Source organism: Anomaloglossus baeobatrachus, chromosome 6 (genome assembly GCF_048569485.1).
Source record: "Anomaloglossus baeobatrachus isolate aAnoBae1 chromosome 6, aAnoBae1.hap1, whole genome shotgun sequence".
In the NCBI taxonomy this organism is placed as follows: domain Eukaryota; kingdom Metazoa; phylum Chordata; class Amphibia; order Anura; family Aromobatidae; genus Anomaloglossus; species Anomaloglossus baeobatrachus.
The window spans coordinates 9,817,936-9,836,370 of NC_134358.1; the positions used below are offsets into that span (position 1 = coordinate 9,817,936).

The 18,435-nt window shown below is 47.8% G+C and overlaps 1 protein-coding gene across 1 annotated transcript in view; it reads right to left on the reverse strand.

Annotated features, from left to right (window-relative positions):
* Nucleotides 1-18,435, reverse strand: part of LOC142316934 (cytochrome P450 2C3-like) — a 149,086-nt gene that overhangs the window by 90,148 nt on the left and 40,503 nt on the right. The window contains exon 4 of the mRNA XM_075352715.1: nucleotides 6,522-6,662. Within this exon, the coding sequence (XP_075208830.1) occupies nucleotides 6,522-6,662 (141 nt within the window). The remainder of the gene's footprint in view (nucleotides 1-6,521; nucleotides 6,663-18,435) is intronic.

Sequence of the window (18,435 nt, forward strand, 5' to 3'; positions counted from 1 at the left end):
GTGTAATGCATTGTATGTGTGGACACTGAGGAGTGATCAATGTGCTGTGCACTCTGCTGCCATCTACTGGCTGATGTGTGTAATGCATTGTATGTGCAGACACTGAGGAGTGATCAATGTGCTGTGCACTCTGCTGCCATCTACTGGCTGATGTGTGTAATGCATTGTGTGTGCAGACACTGAGGAGTGATCAATGTGCTGTGCACTCTGCTGCCATCTACTGGCTGATGTGTGTAATGCATTGTATGTACGGACACTGAGGAGTGATCAATGTGCTGTGCACTCTGCTGCCATCTACTGGCTGATGTGTATAATGCATTGTATGTGCGGACACTGAGGAGTGATCAATGTGCTGTGCACTCTGCTGCCATCTACTGGCTGATGTGTGTAATGCATTGTATGTGCGGACACTGAGGAGTGATCAATGTGCTGTGCACTCTGCTGCCATCTACTGGCTGATGTGTGTAATGCATTGTATGTGCAGACACTGAGGACTGATCAATGTGCTGTGCACTCTGCTGCCATCTACTGGCTGATGTGTGTAATGCATTGTATGGGCAGACACTGAGGAGTGATCAATGTGCTGTGCACTCTGCTGCCATCTACTGGCTGATGTGTGTAATGCATTGTATGTGTGGACACTGAGGAGTGATCAATGTGCTGTGCACTCTGCTGCCATCTACTGGCTGATGTGTGTAATGCATTGTATGTGCAGACACTGAGGAGTGATCAATGTGCTGTGCACTCTGCTGCCATCTACTGGCTGATGTGTGTAATGCATTGTATGTGTGGACACTGAGCACTGATCAATGTGCTGTGCACTCTGCTGCCATCTACTGGCTGATGTGTGTAATGCATTGTATGTGCAGACACTGAGGAGTGATCAATGTGCTGTGTACTCTGCTGCCATCTACTGGCTGATGTGTGTAATGCACTGTATGTGCAGACACTGAGGAGTGATCAATGTGCTGTGCACTCTGCTGCCATCTACTGGCTGATGTGTGTAATGCATTGTGTGTGCAGACACTGAGGAGTGATCAATGTGCTGTGCACTCTGCTGCCATCTACTGGCTGATGTGTGTAATGCATTGTATGTGCAGACACTGAGGACTGATCAATGTGCTGTGCACTCTGCTGCCATCTACTGGCTGATGTGTGTAATACATTGTATGTGTGGACACTGAGGAGTGATCAATGTGCTGTGCACTCTGCTGCCATCTACTGGCTGATGTGTGTAATGCATTGTATGTGTGGACACTGAGGAGTGATCAATGTGCTGTGCACTCTGCTGCCATCTACTGGCTGATGTGTGTAATGCATTGTATGTGCGGACACTGAGGAGTGATCAATGTGCTGTGCACTCTGCTGCCATCTACTGGCTGATGTGTATAATGCATTGTATGTGCGGACACTGAGGAGTGATCAATGTGCTGTGCACTCTGCTGCCATCTACTGGCTGATGTGTGTAATGCACTGTATGTGCAGACACTGAGGAGTGATCAATGTGCTGTGCACTCTGCTGCCATCTACTGGCTGATGTGTGTAATGCATTGTGTGTGCAGACACTGAGGACTGATCAATGTGCTGTGCACTCTGCTGCCATCTACTGGCTGATGTGTGTAATGTATTGTATGTGCAGACACTGAGGACTGATCAATGTGCTGTGCACTCTGCTGCCATCTACTGGCTGATGTGTATAATGCATTGTATGTGCGGACACTGAGGACTGATCAATGTGCTGTGCACTCTGCTGCCATCTACTGGCTGATGTGTGTAATGCACTGTATGTGTGGACACTGAGGAGTGATCAATGTGCTGTGCACTCTGCTGCCATCTACTGGCTGATGTGTGTAATGCATTGTATGTGCAGACACTGAGGAGTGATCAATGTGCTGTGCACTCTGCTGCCATCTACTGGCTGATGTGTGTAATGCACTGTATGTGTGGACACTGAGGAGTGATCAATGTGCTGTGCACTCTGCTGCCATCTACTGGCTGATGTGTGTAATGCATTGTATGTGCAGACACTGAGGAGTGATCAATGTGCTGTGCACTCTGCTGCCATCTACTGGCTGATGTGTGTTATGCATTGTATGTGCGGACACTGAGGAGTGATCAATGTGCTGTGCACTCTGCTGCCATCTACTGGCTGATGTGTGTAATGCATTGTATGTGTGGACACTGAGGACTGATCAATGTGCTGTGCACTCTGCTGCCATCTACTGGCTGATGTGTGTAATGCACTGTATGTGCAGACACTGAGGAGTGATCAATGTGCTGTGCACTCTGCTGCCATCTACTGGCTGATGTGTGTAATGCATTGTATGTGCAGACACTGAGGACTGATCAATGTGCTGTGCACTCTGCTGCCATCTACTGGCTGATGTGTATAATGCATTGTATGTGTGGACACTGAGGAGTGATCAATGTGCTGTGCACTCTGCTGCCATCTACTGGCTGATGTGTGTAATGCATTGTATGTGTGGACACTGAGGAGTGATCAATGTGCTGTGCACTCTGCTGCCATCTACTGGCTGATGTGTGTAATGCACTGTATGTGTGGACACTGAGGACTGATCAATGTGCTGTGCACTCTGCTGCCATCTACTGGCTGATGTGTGTAATGCACTGTATGTGCAGACACTGAGGAGTGATCAATGTGCTGTGCACTCTGCTGCCATCTACTGGCTGATGTGTGTAATGCATTGTATGTGCAGACACTGAGGACTGATCAATGTGCTGTGCACTCTGCTGCCATCTACTGGCTGATGTGTGTAATGCATTGTATGTGCAGACACTGAGCACTGATCAATGTGCTGTGCACTCTGCTGCCATCTACTGGCTGATGTGTGTAATGCATTGTATGTGCAGACACTGAGGAGTGATCAATGTGCTGTGCACTCTGCTGCCATCTACTGGCTGATGTGTGTAATGCATTGTATGTGCAGACACTGAGCACTGATCAATGTGCTGTGCACTCTGCTGCCATCTACTGGCTGATGTGTGTAATGCATTGTATGGACAGACACTGAGGAGTGATCAATGTGCTGTGCACTCTGCTGCCATCTACTGGCTGATGTGTGTAATGCATTGTATGTGCGGACACTGAGGAGTGATCAATGTGCTGTGCACTCTGCTGCCATCTACTGGCTGATGTGTGTAATGCATTGTATGTGTGGACACTGAGGACTTATCAATGTGCTGTGTACTCTGCTGCCATCTACTGGCTGATGTGTGTAATGCATTGTATGTGCGGACACTGAGGAGTGATCAATGTGCTGTGCACTCTGCTGCCATCTACTGGCTGATGTGTGTATGACAGGTGATCCGTCTCCTCACCTCCGGCTGCCATAGAAACAGGTGGGAGGAGCCTCCTGCTCGGTGCTGACACTTCCTGTGCCTGGTACCAGTTGGGTCCGGTCCATGCTGAGGGGACGTCTCGTCACATAGAGGCTCCTCATACAGTCAGGAGAGACACGGCCGCACTGCTCTATCCCCAGCAATAGGGAACGATAGCACCAAACCCGGGACTCCATATTGGTAGCCATGGGGAGACGACTAGTGAAGCCCCTCCATCAGCCGTACATCAATTCCTCCAATAGTGAGTGACATGCTCTGTACCCCAATAGTTAATCTGTTAGAGAGGAGGGCATGGGGAGCAGTCTGTTAGAGGGGGGCATGGGGAGCAGTCTGTTAGAGAGGGGGGCATGGGGAGCAGTCTGTTAGAGAGGGGGGCATGGGGTGCAGTCTGTTAGAGGGGGGGCATGGGGAGCAGTCTGTTAGAGGGGGGGCATGGGGTGCAGTCTGTTAGAGGGGGGCATGGGGAGCAGTCTGTTAGAGAGGGGGGCATGGGGAGCAGTCTGTTAGAGAGGGGCATGGGGAGCAGTCTGTTAGAGAGGGGGCATGGGGTGCAGTCTGTTAGAGAGGGGGGCATGGGGTGCAGTCTGTTAGAGAGGGGGGCATGGGGAGCAGTCTGTTAGAGAGGGCGGCATGGGGAGCAGTCTGTTAGAGAGGGGGGCATGGGGAGCAGTCTGTTAGAGAGGGGGGCATGGGGTGCAGTCTGTTAGAGAGGGGGGCATGGGGAGCAGTCTGTTAGAGGGGGGCATGGGGAGCAGTCTGTTAGAGAGGGCGGCATGGGGAGCAGTCTGTTAGAGGGGGGCATGGGGAGCAGTCTGTTAGAGAGGGGGGCATGGGGAGCAGTCTGTTAGAGAGGGCGGCATGGGGAGCAGTCTGTTAGAGAGGGGGGCATGGGGAGCAGTCTGTTAGAGGGGGGCATGGGGAGCAGTCTGTTAGAGGGGGGGCATGGGGTGCAGTCTGTTAGAGAGGGGGGCATGGGGAGCAGTCTGTTAGAGAGGGGGGCATGGGGAGCAGTCTGTTAGAGGGGGGCATGGGGAGCAGTCTGTTAGAGGGGGGGCATGGGGTGCAGTCTGTTAGAGAGGGGGGCATGGGGAGCAGTCTGTTAGAGTGGGGGGCATGGGGAGCAGTCTGTTAGAGGGGGGGCATGGGGTGCAGTCTGTTAGAGGGGGGGCATGGGGTGCAGTCTGTTAGAGAGGGGGGGCATGGGGTGCAGTCTGTTAGAGAGGGGGGCATGGGGTGCAGTCTGTTAGAGAGGGGGGCATGGGGAGCAGTCTGTTAGAGGGGGGCATGGGGAGCAGTCTGTTAGAGGGGGGGCATGGGGTGCAGTCTGTTAGAGAGGGGGGCATGGGGAGCAGTCTGTTAGAGTGGGGGGCATGGGGAGCAGTCTGTTAGAGGGGGGGCATGGGGTGCAGTCTGTTAGAGGGGGGGCATGGGGTGCAGTCTGTTAGAGAGGGGGGCATGGGGAGCAGTGTGTTAGAGAGGGGGGCATGGGGTGCAGTCTGTTAGAGAGGGGGGCATGGGGAGCAGTCTGTTAGAGGGGGGGCATGGGGAGCAGTCTGTTAGAGGGGGGGCATGGGGTGCAGTCTGTTAGAGGGGGGGCATGGGGTGCAGTCTGTTAGAGAGGGGGGCATGGGGAGCTGTCTGTTAGAGGGGGGGCATGGGGAGCAGTCTGTTAGAGGGGGGGCATGGGGAGCGGTCTGTTAGAGGGGGGGCATGGGGAGCGGTCTGTTAGAGGGGGGCATGGGGAGCAGTCTGTTAGAGTGGGGGGCATGGGGAGCAGTCTGTTAGAGGGGGGGCATGGGGTGCAGTCTGTTAGAGGGGGGGCATGGGGTGCAGTCTGTTAGAGAGGGGGGCATGGGGAGCAGTGTGTTAGAGAGGGGGGAATGGGGAGCAGTCTGTTAGAGGGGGGGCATGGGGTGCAGTCTGTTAGAGGGGGGGCATGGGGTGCAGTCTGTTAGAGAGGGGGGCATGGGGAGCTGTCTGTTAGAGGGGGGGCATGGGGAGCAGTCTGTTAGAGGGGGGGCATGGGGAGCGGTCTGTTAGAGGGGGGGCATGGGGAGCGGTCTGTTAGAGGGGGGCATGGGGAGCAGTCTGTTAGAGGGGGGGCATGGGGAGCGGTCTGTTAGAGGGGGGCATGGGGAGCAGTCTGTTAGAGAGGGGGGCATGGGGAGCAGTCTGTTAGAGAGGGGCATGGGGAGCAGTGTGTTAGAGAGGGGGGAATGGGGAGCAGTCTGTTAGAGAGGGGGGCATGGGGAGCAGTCTGTTAGAGAGGGGCATGGGGAGCAGTGTGTTAGAGAGGGGGGAATGGGGAGCAGTCTGTTAGAGAGGGGGGCATGGGGAGCAGTCTGTTAGAGGGGGGGCATGGGGTGCAGTCTGTTAGAGAGGGGGGCATGGGGAGCAGTCTGTTAGAGTGGGGGGCATGGGGAGCTGTCTGTTAGAGGGGGGGCATGGGGTGCAGTCTGTTAGAGGGGGGGCATGGGGTGCAGTCTGTTAGAGAGGGGGGCATGGGGAGCAGTCTGTTAGAGAGGGGGGCATGGGGAGCAGTGTGTTAGAGAGGGGGGAATGGGGAGCAGTCTGTTAGAGGGGGGGGCATGGGGTGCAGTCTTTTAGAGAGGGGGGCATGGGGAGCAGTCTGTTAGAGAGGGGGACATGGGGTGCAGTCTGTTAGAGAGGGGGGCATGGGGTGCAGTCTGTTAGAGAGGGGGGCATGGGGAGCAGTCTGTTAGAGGGGGGGGCATGGGGAGCAGTCTGTTAGAGGGGGGGCATGGGGTGCAGTCTGTTAGAGAGGGGGGCATGGAGATCAGTCCGTGTAACAGAAGGTGGGTATGGAGCAGGTTGGGGCAGATCGATCCCCCGGAAGATATCATGGAGTTGATAACTATTGCACCATATTATGGCAAATTTTGGGTTGCTATGGCGACACATTCCTTGTTTTGGATCACCAGTTGCAGAAATAACAGCGCCCTGAACTTGCTGACTCCATAAAATAAGCTTCGAGTGAAGATTGTTGGTTACAGCCAATGTCTCCCTCCACTAGAGACCGGTGGGAAAAGACAAGTTACATGAAGGAAAGAATACATGTAAATGTGTGTATGACCCCTGAGATCTATGAATTCTCTCCTATTGGTTATCATCAGATTTTGGCATATTTGAAGCCCACACACCTCCTGTCTTGGACACGGCTTGCACCAGGTATTTGGACTCTTCCAAAACTCTCATCTCCATCATTTTCTTCCCCATCCCAAAATTCCTGAGAGACGTCATGGTGAAGCGTCGGAGTGATCGCCACCGTGGTCCAGTAAAACCTAATGAGAAAAGGACATGGAGACATTACTGGCTGTATACAGAAGAAGACTTTTCTGGGACTTCACTTCATGCCCACATCACCCCGATATAAGCTGCAGAGACTAAGCCGGCCACAACGCACCATCAACCACAAAGCAAATGGTGTCAGCAGCTGTGGCACCAGACAGCTCAGCCCCTTCCTAGACTCCTGGGACTATAATATGTAATTTGGAGGTCACGCGACGCCGTTTTCTCACAATTGAAAAGCTCTGACCTAGAACAACAATCTGATGTGTAGAGCGAGGTAAACCTTAACTAAAGCTCCAACTCCAAAATCTTTGAGATTGTGTCTATAAACTTGTGGGAAGCAAGGATAATAATTGCCGGAGTTTTCTTGTCTGATAAAGAACTCGAGGCTGGAAAAGTCAGTGGTACTAATGAAAAATAGCTGGAAGGTCAATTTGCAACTCTCACTTTACTGTATAAGAAAGAGCCTGTTGGAGAGGCAGAGTCTCCCAGAAGTAAACATGGTCAGAGGTCACCAATCTATGAACCGTATCTACAAATTGTGGAACTATTTACGAAAAAGAATATCCCACCGTCTACAGTACAGTCAATATTGGATGCTTGTGATCTATGGGCTCTCAGGTGGCGCTGAAGGAAATACACATGTAGGAAAAAAGGCAGCAATACTGCTGTAGAATTGATGGAGCTTGTGGAAAGGGCAGAATTCCTGTAACACTAGCGAAAACCTCAGCACCGAAGAAGACGAGTAGGAAATGTTACTGCAAATATAACTTATTTTTATTGGGCACTAAAGGAAAGATAGATATTAACCAACGTTTTCACGAACAGGTGGTCTTCATCAAGGACATCGGTGTGGATTGTTGCCGGGTAACAGCCATACGGCTCCTTGCTGACGCACAAACTCTTCATACCTGGCAGGTAGAATTGTGCATTATGATAAGCTATTGGGTTGCAAAGGAGCACCACATGCTAATCTTGCACAGGGGCCCTTTTCTAGCCTTGTCTACAGGGGTATGCAATTCACTGCTTGGGCTCAGGAAATCTCCCAGAAATCATTGTATGTGATCACAGTTTGCCGTGCAATCCAAAATGCATGTTACAGCTTGTAACGCCGGCGTCCCTGCGCTGTCCCTCTTCCTCCATCTGGTAGTGATTCCGGCACGCTCACATTCTGCTCAGGGGTGGTTTCTCTTCTTGTCACTGCCTCCTAATTCCAGGGCCTGTGCACTTTGCATAGGTCTTCCAGGAGCGCGCATCTTTCTTTTCTTAAAAGGCCATCGCACCATAACCTGGAAATGCCTATTAGCCCTTGACTGAGAGGTGCTAAGTATTTATGACATCTTCTCCCTTTGGGAGGTGCCTGAGCAATGGATTCTGTCAGTATTCTGCACACTTGCTAGTTGTCAGGTTCCCTAAACTTGTATATGCCCTGAATACATTTACCAGTGTTCCTGTCTCTGTGCCAGACCAGTAATTCTGCACCTGAGTTCCTGAGTCCATTCCAGTCCTATGTTCCTGTATCTGAGTCCTGCCAGTACTTACTGTCCATTCTGTAACAGCCATCTAGTATGTACCAGCTGTCCAGTCTGTTCTAGCCATCCTGCCTCTACATACGTCCAAACCTGCTTGGTGGCCCCTGGGGTCAACTGCTGCAGAACTGGGGACTGCACTGGAGGGGTACTTTGCAGCTACTTTCCAGCACAATTCTTAACTTAAAAGGCTCTAGTGAAGACAAGGTAGTCGCTTAGTCACTCTCCTCCAAGATAAGCCAGGACCCACCAGCGTGACCGTTTGCTCTGGCCATTGACCTTCCTGACCATGTGCCATTACACTTACGATGTTGTGTCAGTAGATGTCTTGCTAGTGGGAAGCACAGCCGATTATTCCTGTTCCTAGCTCTGGACCCAGTTTGTCAGCTCCCGCAGTTTGATGGCAATGCCAAACAATGCCGTGGGTTCATCAATCAGTGTAAACTGCATTTTGAACTTCTGGCTCATCATTTTCTCTTAAAATTGGGCTAAGATGGCATTCATTATGTCCCATCTGGGAGGAGAGGCCCTTGTATGGCTCAGCCACTTATCGTAGAGAGCAGATCTTGAACTTGCACACCTTCATGGCGGTGTTCCACAAGGTTTTTGATGAGCTGGGCCGTGTCCCCTCTGCAGCATCTACCCTCATCCGATTGGACCAGGGAAAACTTACAGTAGGCCAGTATGCTGTTAGTTTCCGCACCCTGTCTTTGAAACTCGGTTGCAATAATGAGGTGTTGGTAGCAACCTTCTGCGAGGGTCTGACAGGAGGAATTAAGGATGACCTTGCTTGTCATGATATTCTCACCTCCTTAGATGACCTGGTTTCCCTGGCTATCCAGGTCGACCTCAGGTGTCGGGAACGTGCTAGAGAAGTGAACCAAGAGAGGAAGGTGATGCGTTTGGCTCCACAATTCCAGAGATTGCAGACTGCAGAACAATCATCTTCCACAGCTCCTCCTAAACATATGCAAGTAGACTGAGGGAAACTGGCTAAACATCATCAGGAGGTTTGTCGCACCAAAAAAAGTACCGCAAAACCGTAAAACTCCCTAGTCTAGGGTCTGTTGGAGAGGCCAGCTAGTGCAACTCCTCTCTGCCTCTGAGTTTCAGTGAGCATTTCCTGTAATAACACATGGTTTATTGAGTCAGCCTATTGGGAAACTTCATACAACAGACCATGGTGGATCAATATCAGATTCCCATCCAATGTCTTCCAATTCTTTTGATGGTGTCATCCATTAATTGGAGAGCCCTGTCTGAGGCCATCCAATTCATTACAAATCATGTAGCACATTGAATGGAAATGCTGCACTCCAAGCAGATTGTCTTCTATGTGCTACCGAGCCTGTCCCATTCCCTGGTCCTTGGAATGCCATGGCTATGAGTGCACAAGCCCATCTTGCACTGGAGGTCTGGAGAAGCACTTTGTTGGGGTCAGTCATGTCACAAGAGATGTCTCGTTCATGTCCTCCCCTACAGCCACTGATTCCTTCAAAACTTCCAGGCATGCCACCCGTCTATTGGTCCTACATATAGGTCTTCAATAAGAAGGAAGCGAAGACATTATCTTAACACAGTCTGTATGACTGCCCAATAGACCTACTTCTTGGTTCCTCTCATCCTCCAGGCTGAATTTACCTTCTGTCACATACAGAGACCCAAGCCATGTCCGATTACAGGATAATCTGGCAAGTGAATTCCATTCCTTTCCCAAGAAGCTGCAAAAACACTAGTACATGCCCTTATTATCTCCCTCCTGGATTATTGCAACCTCCTGCTCTGTGGCCTCCCTTCTAACAGTCTCGCACCCCTACAATCTATTCTAAACTATGCTGCCCAGCTAATCCACCTGTTCCCCCCCGCTACTCCCCGACCTCTCCTCTCTGCCAATCCTTTCACTGGCTTCCCATTACCCAACAACTCCAGTTCAAAACACTAACCATAACATACAAAGTTATCCACAACCTGTCTCCTCCCTACATCTGTGACCTAGTCTCCCGGTACTTACCGGCACGTAACCATCGATCCTCACAAGATCTCCTTCTCTACTCCCCTTTCATCTCCTCTTCCCACCATCGCATCCAAGATTTCTCCCGTGCCTCCTCCATACCCTGGAATGCTCTGCCACAACAAATCAGACTCTTGCCTACCTTTACAAGCTTCAAAAGCAACCTGAAGACCCACCTCTTCCTGTGGAGGTCGCCTGAGCTATAGCTTGTTTGTTCAAACGTAATAAGAATATCTGTGTATGTAAATAATCAAAATGTAGATGTAGTTGCATAATTATCTGTCTGTCTATGTAGCAATTGCACAAATCTATAGTATAATTCAAAGTTGTATAGTCATGAAGGAATTAACCAAAGATAATGAAGCCAGAATGTGAAGCTGCAAAAGTGTTATCAGTAATGTTCACACAGAAGGAATGTATGGGAGGCAGGCAATGTGCTGTGAGATATTAAGGAGTAAAAGTACTCCCTGTCTAGCTTCAAGGTTATTCATGCTTACTGTATAATTGGATCTATCGAATACACAAGTTAGTTGGTGATGCTGGCTCAAGGAGAACATGTCTCATGTATTCATGGTCTGATACATTAATGAGAAAAAGGGAGCCAGCACAAATTCTAAACTGTACATATTAATAAATGGAGATTTTTGGCAAAATATTGCAATATTTTGAGCTACCCCGCCACTCCACGGAAAATCTCAAGGGGCAGTCCTACACTAATATTTTATTTATCTGAAGGGTGCCATGCGGCCTCACACATTAAAAGCAAGACTATTTAAAACAGCACCTACCTGATGCTTTGCAATCCCGTACCTGTGACTGAGATCACAGCTGTGGGCGGGACAGGCCCAGGCAAGTGCTGCCTGAATTAAATAGCCTGTGGACAGGGCTGATGGCTGTGTGTGAACAGTCACCACTTGCCAAAAATCAGACAGCTAGAATGACCAAAAAAGGGTGCACGGCTTGGTGGAGGCTAACCACCTGCCAATGAAAAATTCAGAAAAAGGGAGCCAGCACAAATTCTAAAATTTTTTCTTGGCGGGTGGTTAGCCTCCACCAGGCCGTGCACCCTATTTTGGTTGTTCTATCTGTATACTGGTTTAGCCATTGGTGACTGTTCACACACAGCCACCGGTCCTGTCCACAGGATATTTAATCTTAGCAGCACTTGCCTGGGCCTGTCCCGCCCACAGCTGTGACTCAGTCACAGGTACAGGAATGAAAAGCACCAGGTAAGTGCTGCCTCAAGCAGTTCTGCATTAAAGGTGTGAGGCCATATGGCACCCCAAATAAAATATAATATTTAGTGTAGGACTGCCCCATGGGATTTGCCGTAACGTTGGCGGGGTGGCTCAAAATATTGCAATGTTTTGCTAAAAATCTCCATTTATTAATACAGTATAGAAATTGTGCTGGCTCCTTCTTTTTGAATCTGATACATTAATATCGGCTCTGATATATCTATATCTATATATATATATATATATATATATATATATATATATATATATAATATAGCTAATACGGCACCATCTCTGGATATCCCAAACGAAGACTCCATTAGCAGTCTTCACCAAAAATCTCTACCTTGACAGTTGGCGCACCAGCGTGGGGCTCCTTTCATGGATGCATTGTCGACCTACAAATACCGATGCTTTGGACGTCGCGGACTGAGATCTCCCTCCGCTCCAATTAGACTGATCATCTCCAACTCGAACTTGGTAAGTGTTACATACTGTATATTCACTGCCGTTGTGGTTGGTTTGGAGAGGAGGGAGTGACGGGCTGTGTGTCCTAATCGGTGTTGAAAGGTACCTGATTGTGACTCAGGGGTAGTGCCCGCTGGAGCTCAGAGCACAATCCCAGCCCTGAGGTGTGGATCGAGTGTCACACGGGATCCAGAGGACGGTTGTTAGGACAGGAAAGACGGTGGTGGCTGAATATAGCTAGTTAGACTGACCCGGTCAGTAATTAAAGACGCGGGGGGTTCCCATGACTGAAGATAGGGATTAGGACTGGTACAGACCGGTGGGACAGACCATACTTGAGAACTGGTACAGACCGGTGGGACAGGCCAACTTGGAAGAGTTGGCACAGACCACTGGGACAGACCATACTTAAGAATTGGTACAGACCACTGGGACAGATCAGTTAGGACGTTTAAATTTGATACAGTTGCTCAAGTCCGGAGGGAATACCTTTTGTACCCCTCCTCCATATCACGAGATACCCTTCTTAAGGGGTTCCCGTGGCTGAAGATAGGGATTAGGACATTAACTTTGGTGCAGCTGATCAAGTCCGGAGGGAATACATTTTGTACCCCTCCTCCAAGCGCGGGATACCCTTATTACTATATAGCTGAGGAAGCAGCTAGTATAGAGGTGTAGCCTTGAGTTCCGGCCGGACTCTAACGCACGCCGCATAGTCATAAATTAGTGTAATCCAGACACCACCAAGATAGAAAAAATGTTCAGACAGAGGAGACAGAAAGCTGAGAGGCCTGAAGGTTCACAGACTGTGTTAGAGCTAGTTGCAGAGAGAGAAGGGAAGAAAGCTGTACATCATGCCTTGAAGATTTTTAAAATATTAGAATTACCAAAAGGAGGTCGGTTACAACCGTCACTATGGGCAACACCACTAAAAGCAAAAAAGGGCAAGTTAAAAGACAGGAGATTGTTGAATGATGCAGAATTGTTTGGCAGAATATCGCAGGCATTGCTGTTGGAAGGATATATTGAGGTTGAAGATGAGCAAAAGGATGTTGTGTTTTACTATGTTACCCGAGTCTAAGGACTGATCTGAGGGTCCTCCGGCAGGTTGTTTTGTTGCTGCCCCACAACCTGATCTCCATTCTATTCCCCCTGTCCCAGAGATGCTCATAGATGCTGCAGTCTCACCCACTAGACAGCATTCCTTAACTCTTTCCACACCCATACCCCTGGTCCCTCCCATACCTGCAATGCCGTCTCTCCCCTCACTGGCCAGTCTGGCGTTACGCTCCCCAGTTACCAATCCCGCCCCCTTGGATCCCTCTCCTTCCCCTAGGATACATGGTGAACCTTATTCCAAACGATCCCGGACCCGTCTGGAGTTGTTTAACCCACGATATGTTCAGTTGCTTGCTACGCCCGGAGGGGCTCAGATTTTGTTTAGGATAGGGACGGGAGATTTGTTGACACAGGAGACAGGGGTGTATATTAATCCGGCTAATTCAAATTTGCATCATGCTGGGGGTGTGGCCCGGCAAATGGTTTTGCAGGGTGGTCAGCTAATCCAGGAAGAATCGGATGAATATGTCAGACAACATGGTCATGTTGAACCTGGTCATATTGGTGTAACTCGAGGAGGTGCCCTTCCGGCAGTCTATATTGTTCATGCTGTAGGCTCCCGGTTTGATCCCATGCATCCCCGGGATTCTGAAAATGTTCTGAGGGACTGTGTAAACCCTTCAATTGTTTGTTTCTGATCTGGATGTTACTTTGCTGACCCGTAGAAGTGTTTCACTGCCCATGATATCTGCTGGTTTATTTGGTTTTTCTGTGAAGAGGGCTGCAAGACTGATTGTTGAAAGCATCATGTCTACAATCAGAGGTTGTAATCTGCATCTGGAGGAGGTCAGGTTAGTGTTAGATGGAGAACTTGCTGTCTATCATGCAGTAGCAGCAGCTCAACGGGAAGACTGGGATCCCTTGCCAACAGCACCTAATGTGTCAGTCAAGACTGACACAGACAGTCGTTCGGAGCATTCAGCAGACCCCGAACCTGACGAGGAACAGCCCTCACCCAAATATGTCCCCCTCAACCCCACCCAATCAGCGGCATTAATCCACCGCCTGCCAAATCCTGAAATTAACACTATGCGATTTTATAGGGAAATGCTACAGGTCCACCAGTTATATTCAGCTGCCCGGAAGGACCTTGTTAATCTCACCAAAGTAAAAGCAGGAGACAGTTTTTGGCCCTTAATGGAACCCCATCTCACAATGCCCCCAGGCACTGATGACACCACTTTCCAAAGTGGACAACAGTATTGTGCTGCTTTAAAAAGATGGGCTCAAGATCAATTGGTGGAACAAGCCACTAATTTGAAGGATATTGTGCAGGAAAAAGGGGAATCTGCTGAAAAATATTTTGCCAGGCTCCAACGAGTCTTTTTAGATCTCTGGTTCACTACAACCAATAAGTCACAAGCCACCCTCCTAAGCACCTCCTTTTATTGAAGGTCTGCAAACAGATCTTAAGGACATGGTGATGTCCACTCGACCCGAGATCATAAATCTTCCTGCCAAAGACGCTATCCTGGTTGTTAAAAGTTTCTAGAAAAGCCTGGTAAAGCATCCAGCCCCCAAATCCAAAAGGAACGCCCCAGTATTGGTGTATACAGACACGCTGGTGCAGCCCCCGCTACAGCCCATGCCTTGACAGGGCCCAAACCCCGTATACGTAGCTCCCAATCAACAAAACCAGCAGAGCCAGCAACGGAATTGTTGGCGTTGTGGTCAGCCCGGGCATTTCCGGAGAGGATGCCGTGTCCCACCATTCCAATCTCCTGTCCAAGGCCCCAAAACCAAAGCCAATCGCCCATAAATGTATACTGTAATGGTCAGATTAAATAAGAAGTATTGCAGGGGCCTCTTTCAAATTTATAGTTGACACTGTTGTAACCAATTCCATTAATAAAGTGTCTGATATAACTCCCGACCATATTTTGCTATTTTTGCCCCAGTGGGAGTTGCTGGTTAATTTGATAAATAAATTAAAGGCTGCCATAAATTATGATGGAGAAAGAGGTATTACTCTCACCCTGACTAAATTATATTTCCCAGAAGGGTGTGAGGAGACTTGCCCCCTATGGGCACTCCCTACTGTGATGCTCTCTATGCCATGTGCTAATAAATCTGACGTGGACTATTATAGTCAAAAGGGCCTAATGTTGTGGGTAAACTCCCTGTAGATCCAGTAATGATCTACCTGAAGCCAGGTGTGCCTTTTCCCAGAGTATCACAGAATCCCTTTAAATCAGCCCCAGGAGATCTCCCAAGATACTGCCCACAGTCCGGGCTGCACCCACGAGTCTGCCCCAACCTTCTCTAATGACACAGGGGGGAGCCTCGGAGTGCTTGCCCTCTTGCTGCAGTGATTTCCAGTCCCAAGCCACCCGTTCTAATGATGCCTTTCAGGATAAATGTCTGTAGTAAAAGCTATTTACTGTGATTGTAATGAAAGTTCTGCCCATGGCCCCTCTTGTATCTGTTTTTCCCACCAGCCATTCTAACATCGCGCACCCTAAAGGAAAGATATGGGCCATAAGCCCGCAGGGATGTGTGGGAGGGTGTACTTATCACAAGTTGTAAAAAAAAAACAAAACCTGACGAAGTAGAGAAAAAAAAAAGAATGGCTTCTACAGAGATTTGCGGGACTACATGTGTTTTATATACTAACAAGTGCTCTTTTCGGCTGGTGAAGTAGATTTTATTTAATCTTTAGAGTTCAAAATTTCACAGGAGATTATCACTAGTATCCTACTAATACCTAAATAATTAAATAAATTTTGCAGGGAAAGTATATTTCTTAAAATATACAAATTAGGTTTTGTTTTTTTTTTGTTTTTATGGTTATGTTTTTGTTTTGTATTATTTTTGCATACAAACTGCCAAATTGATTACTTTCCTTTCTTTTGTAGATACAGAATATCTATGAATCGTGTTGTAAGGTTTCAAAATTCGCCAGTAAAGTATAGGTTATATTTATTAGTTGTTTAATTATATTGTCTGCTGTTATAAGCCTATAATTTTGTCAAAATAGTATATAAAAACAAAACCTAAAAAGGGGGGAAAAGTAGATATCTATTATATTTTTCCAGCAGTAAAAGGCACAGCAGACATATTGGATAGGCTTTAAAGCTGGCCTTCTTTTGCAACAGTTATCATGTTTATTAGACTACTATGAAACATGTCTGTTATAAAAATGATCTAATGCATATTTCTTTTCGTTTTTGTTTTTATAGAGGAAACCAGATGGTGGTCGATTCTTCACTGGATATGGTACAGTTTGCACAACATGAGGTAGTCGAAATTTAGGCCACTCCCTCCCCTCCTATCGGTACAGGAGGAAGTGACGTAAGTGCCTCTCTAGATAGGTGGAGCAGAGGTAGGTAAGATAGTCAAAATGTATGTAGGATGTAGATCTTTCCTGTTGTCAAATAAGCTAGGTACGCCAAAAAGAAAGTCTAGATCTGAGCTGATGGAATCGGATGGAGATCCCCGCACAGGTGCAGCTGACCAAGAAGCAGTGAACGGGCCTAGAGTTGAGGAGTCCTTTACCATGCATAAAGACCATGCCTCGGTGACACCGGTCACGTCAGTGACTTCTGTCACTCCTTGTGTTCTTAAATCCCTACAGGAACAAGCGAATCAACAAAAAGTGGAGCGCGAGACACAGGAAGCCGGCTGACTGAGGAAGATCTGTGGATGAAGGGTGGTAAGCTTTCTCTGTCATGAGATCTCTTCTTAATGATGGCCCAAGTAACATGGACTAAAATCTGTGAACAACAAATATCAGTGTGCGCTTTGGTGACGCCAGGGTTCAGTACCCAGGTAGGCAAACTCTCCCAGTCTTGTGAAACACGTTCTTAAAACAATGAGGAAAAACTGTAAAGAGTCCGTAGAAACTCCCTGCACCTGCTCTACCCATTCTTAGAGACTGCAAACTGATTATATCATGAGCACGTTTTATGCAAGTCTGTGTGTGTTGTGTAGATTTCTTTCCAGGTCTGGTCAGAGGCTTTCCAGTGCAGAAAACGACGTCATTGCTGAAAATTCACATAATGTAAGTGGTATGTAAAAGACAAACTAATAAATTGTAAACCAATGCGTGTTTTGTTTCTCTTTAGTAATAAACAGGTTCCAATGTAAAATGTTTTTTTTTGGTCTAGCACAAAGCACGTATAATTTTCACATGATTGACTAATTAGAGAAATAAGCAAGTGTATTTCCTAATTTCAAATCCTAAATCAGAGTTAGTAGTATATTGTTTTCGGTCAGAAGACTGATTAATCCTAAAAGGACACAGAAATTTCGATAAAGCTCAACAGCAGGACAACATGGATTCACGCCCCGCATTGCAGAAGGGTCGATCCACCGGAGCTGCACTGAGTGTCCTGCTCATATTTATCCTTTACAAAAAGTCCTGTACAGTTCCAAACCATCATTGCCGAAACAGAAGAGAGGACTTAGAGAACCTTGAGACATGGAAAAGTCCAACTACAAAGGGTGAGGACTCGCCTAGGGGTCCTTGGTCTCAAATCGGTGAAGAAATCCTATTCCCCTCTCCACCCATGTCTCAACGTTCAGTCAGGCAGGATTTCCCAACAGATCTTTCTTCCTCTTTTCCAAAGAGAACACGGTGCCCTTAGTATTTAGAAATGGCAGAAGTGAGTCAAAGGGGGGACTGTTGAGGGTACGAATTGAGTAATCTAAAATACTTAATTCAGCCATTTCATAGACCCAAAAATGTGGTTTGGTTAATGTAATCTAACCATTTGCAAATGTTTTTGTATCCTACTAACTCATGAATATATTCAGTGATTTTCCTTAATATAAAATACTAGCTATGGATTCTTTCATTTCGGGAAAAGTTTTGGAGGAGCCTATCCCATCAGGCTGATGTCTCCCCGGCCTAGTCTGCTGAGCACTGGCAGTGACACGCGAGTTGACGTCACATCTCAGAAACCAATGGACCCGACACAACCGAAGCAGAAAGCGCCCGCTATTCTACCCATTATCCCAGAAGGTTTTTCCAAGTCTGCGCCACAAACAAGAGCAGATTATCCAGGTTCACAAAGTGCCCCTAAATGGACTAGCACTGACCAAGCATCTTCCTTTTTGCTTCAAGTTATTTTTAATGAATAAAATAAGTACTTAAGGAAGGAGTTAAAGTCTGTAGTGTTAAATTAAACCGATCTCATGAAAAGCCCGCATTTATTGATATAATTAAAGTCCCAAATAATAAAATATATCTAACTGGGGAAAATTTTAAAATTTGAAGTTGACAACATTCACAGATATATTAAGGGGGGGGGGGGGACTGTGGAGGTCGCCTGAGCTATAGCTTGTTTGTTCAAACGTAATAAGAATATCTGTATATATAAATAATCAAAATGTAGATGTAGTTGCATAATTATCTGTCTGTCTATGTAGCAATTGCACAAATCTATAGTATAATTCAAAG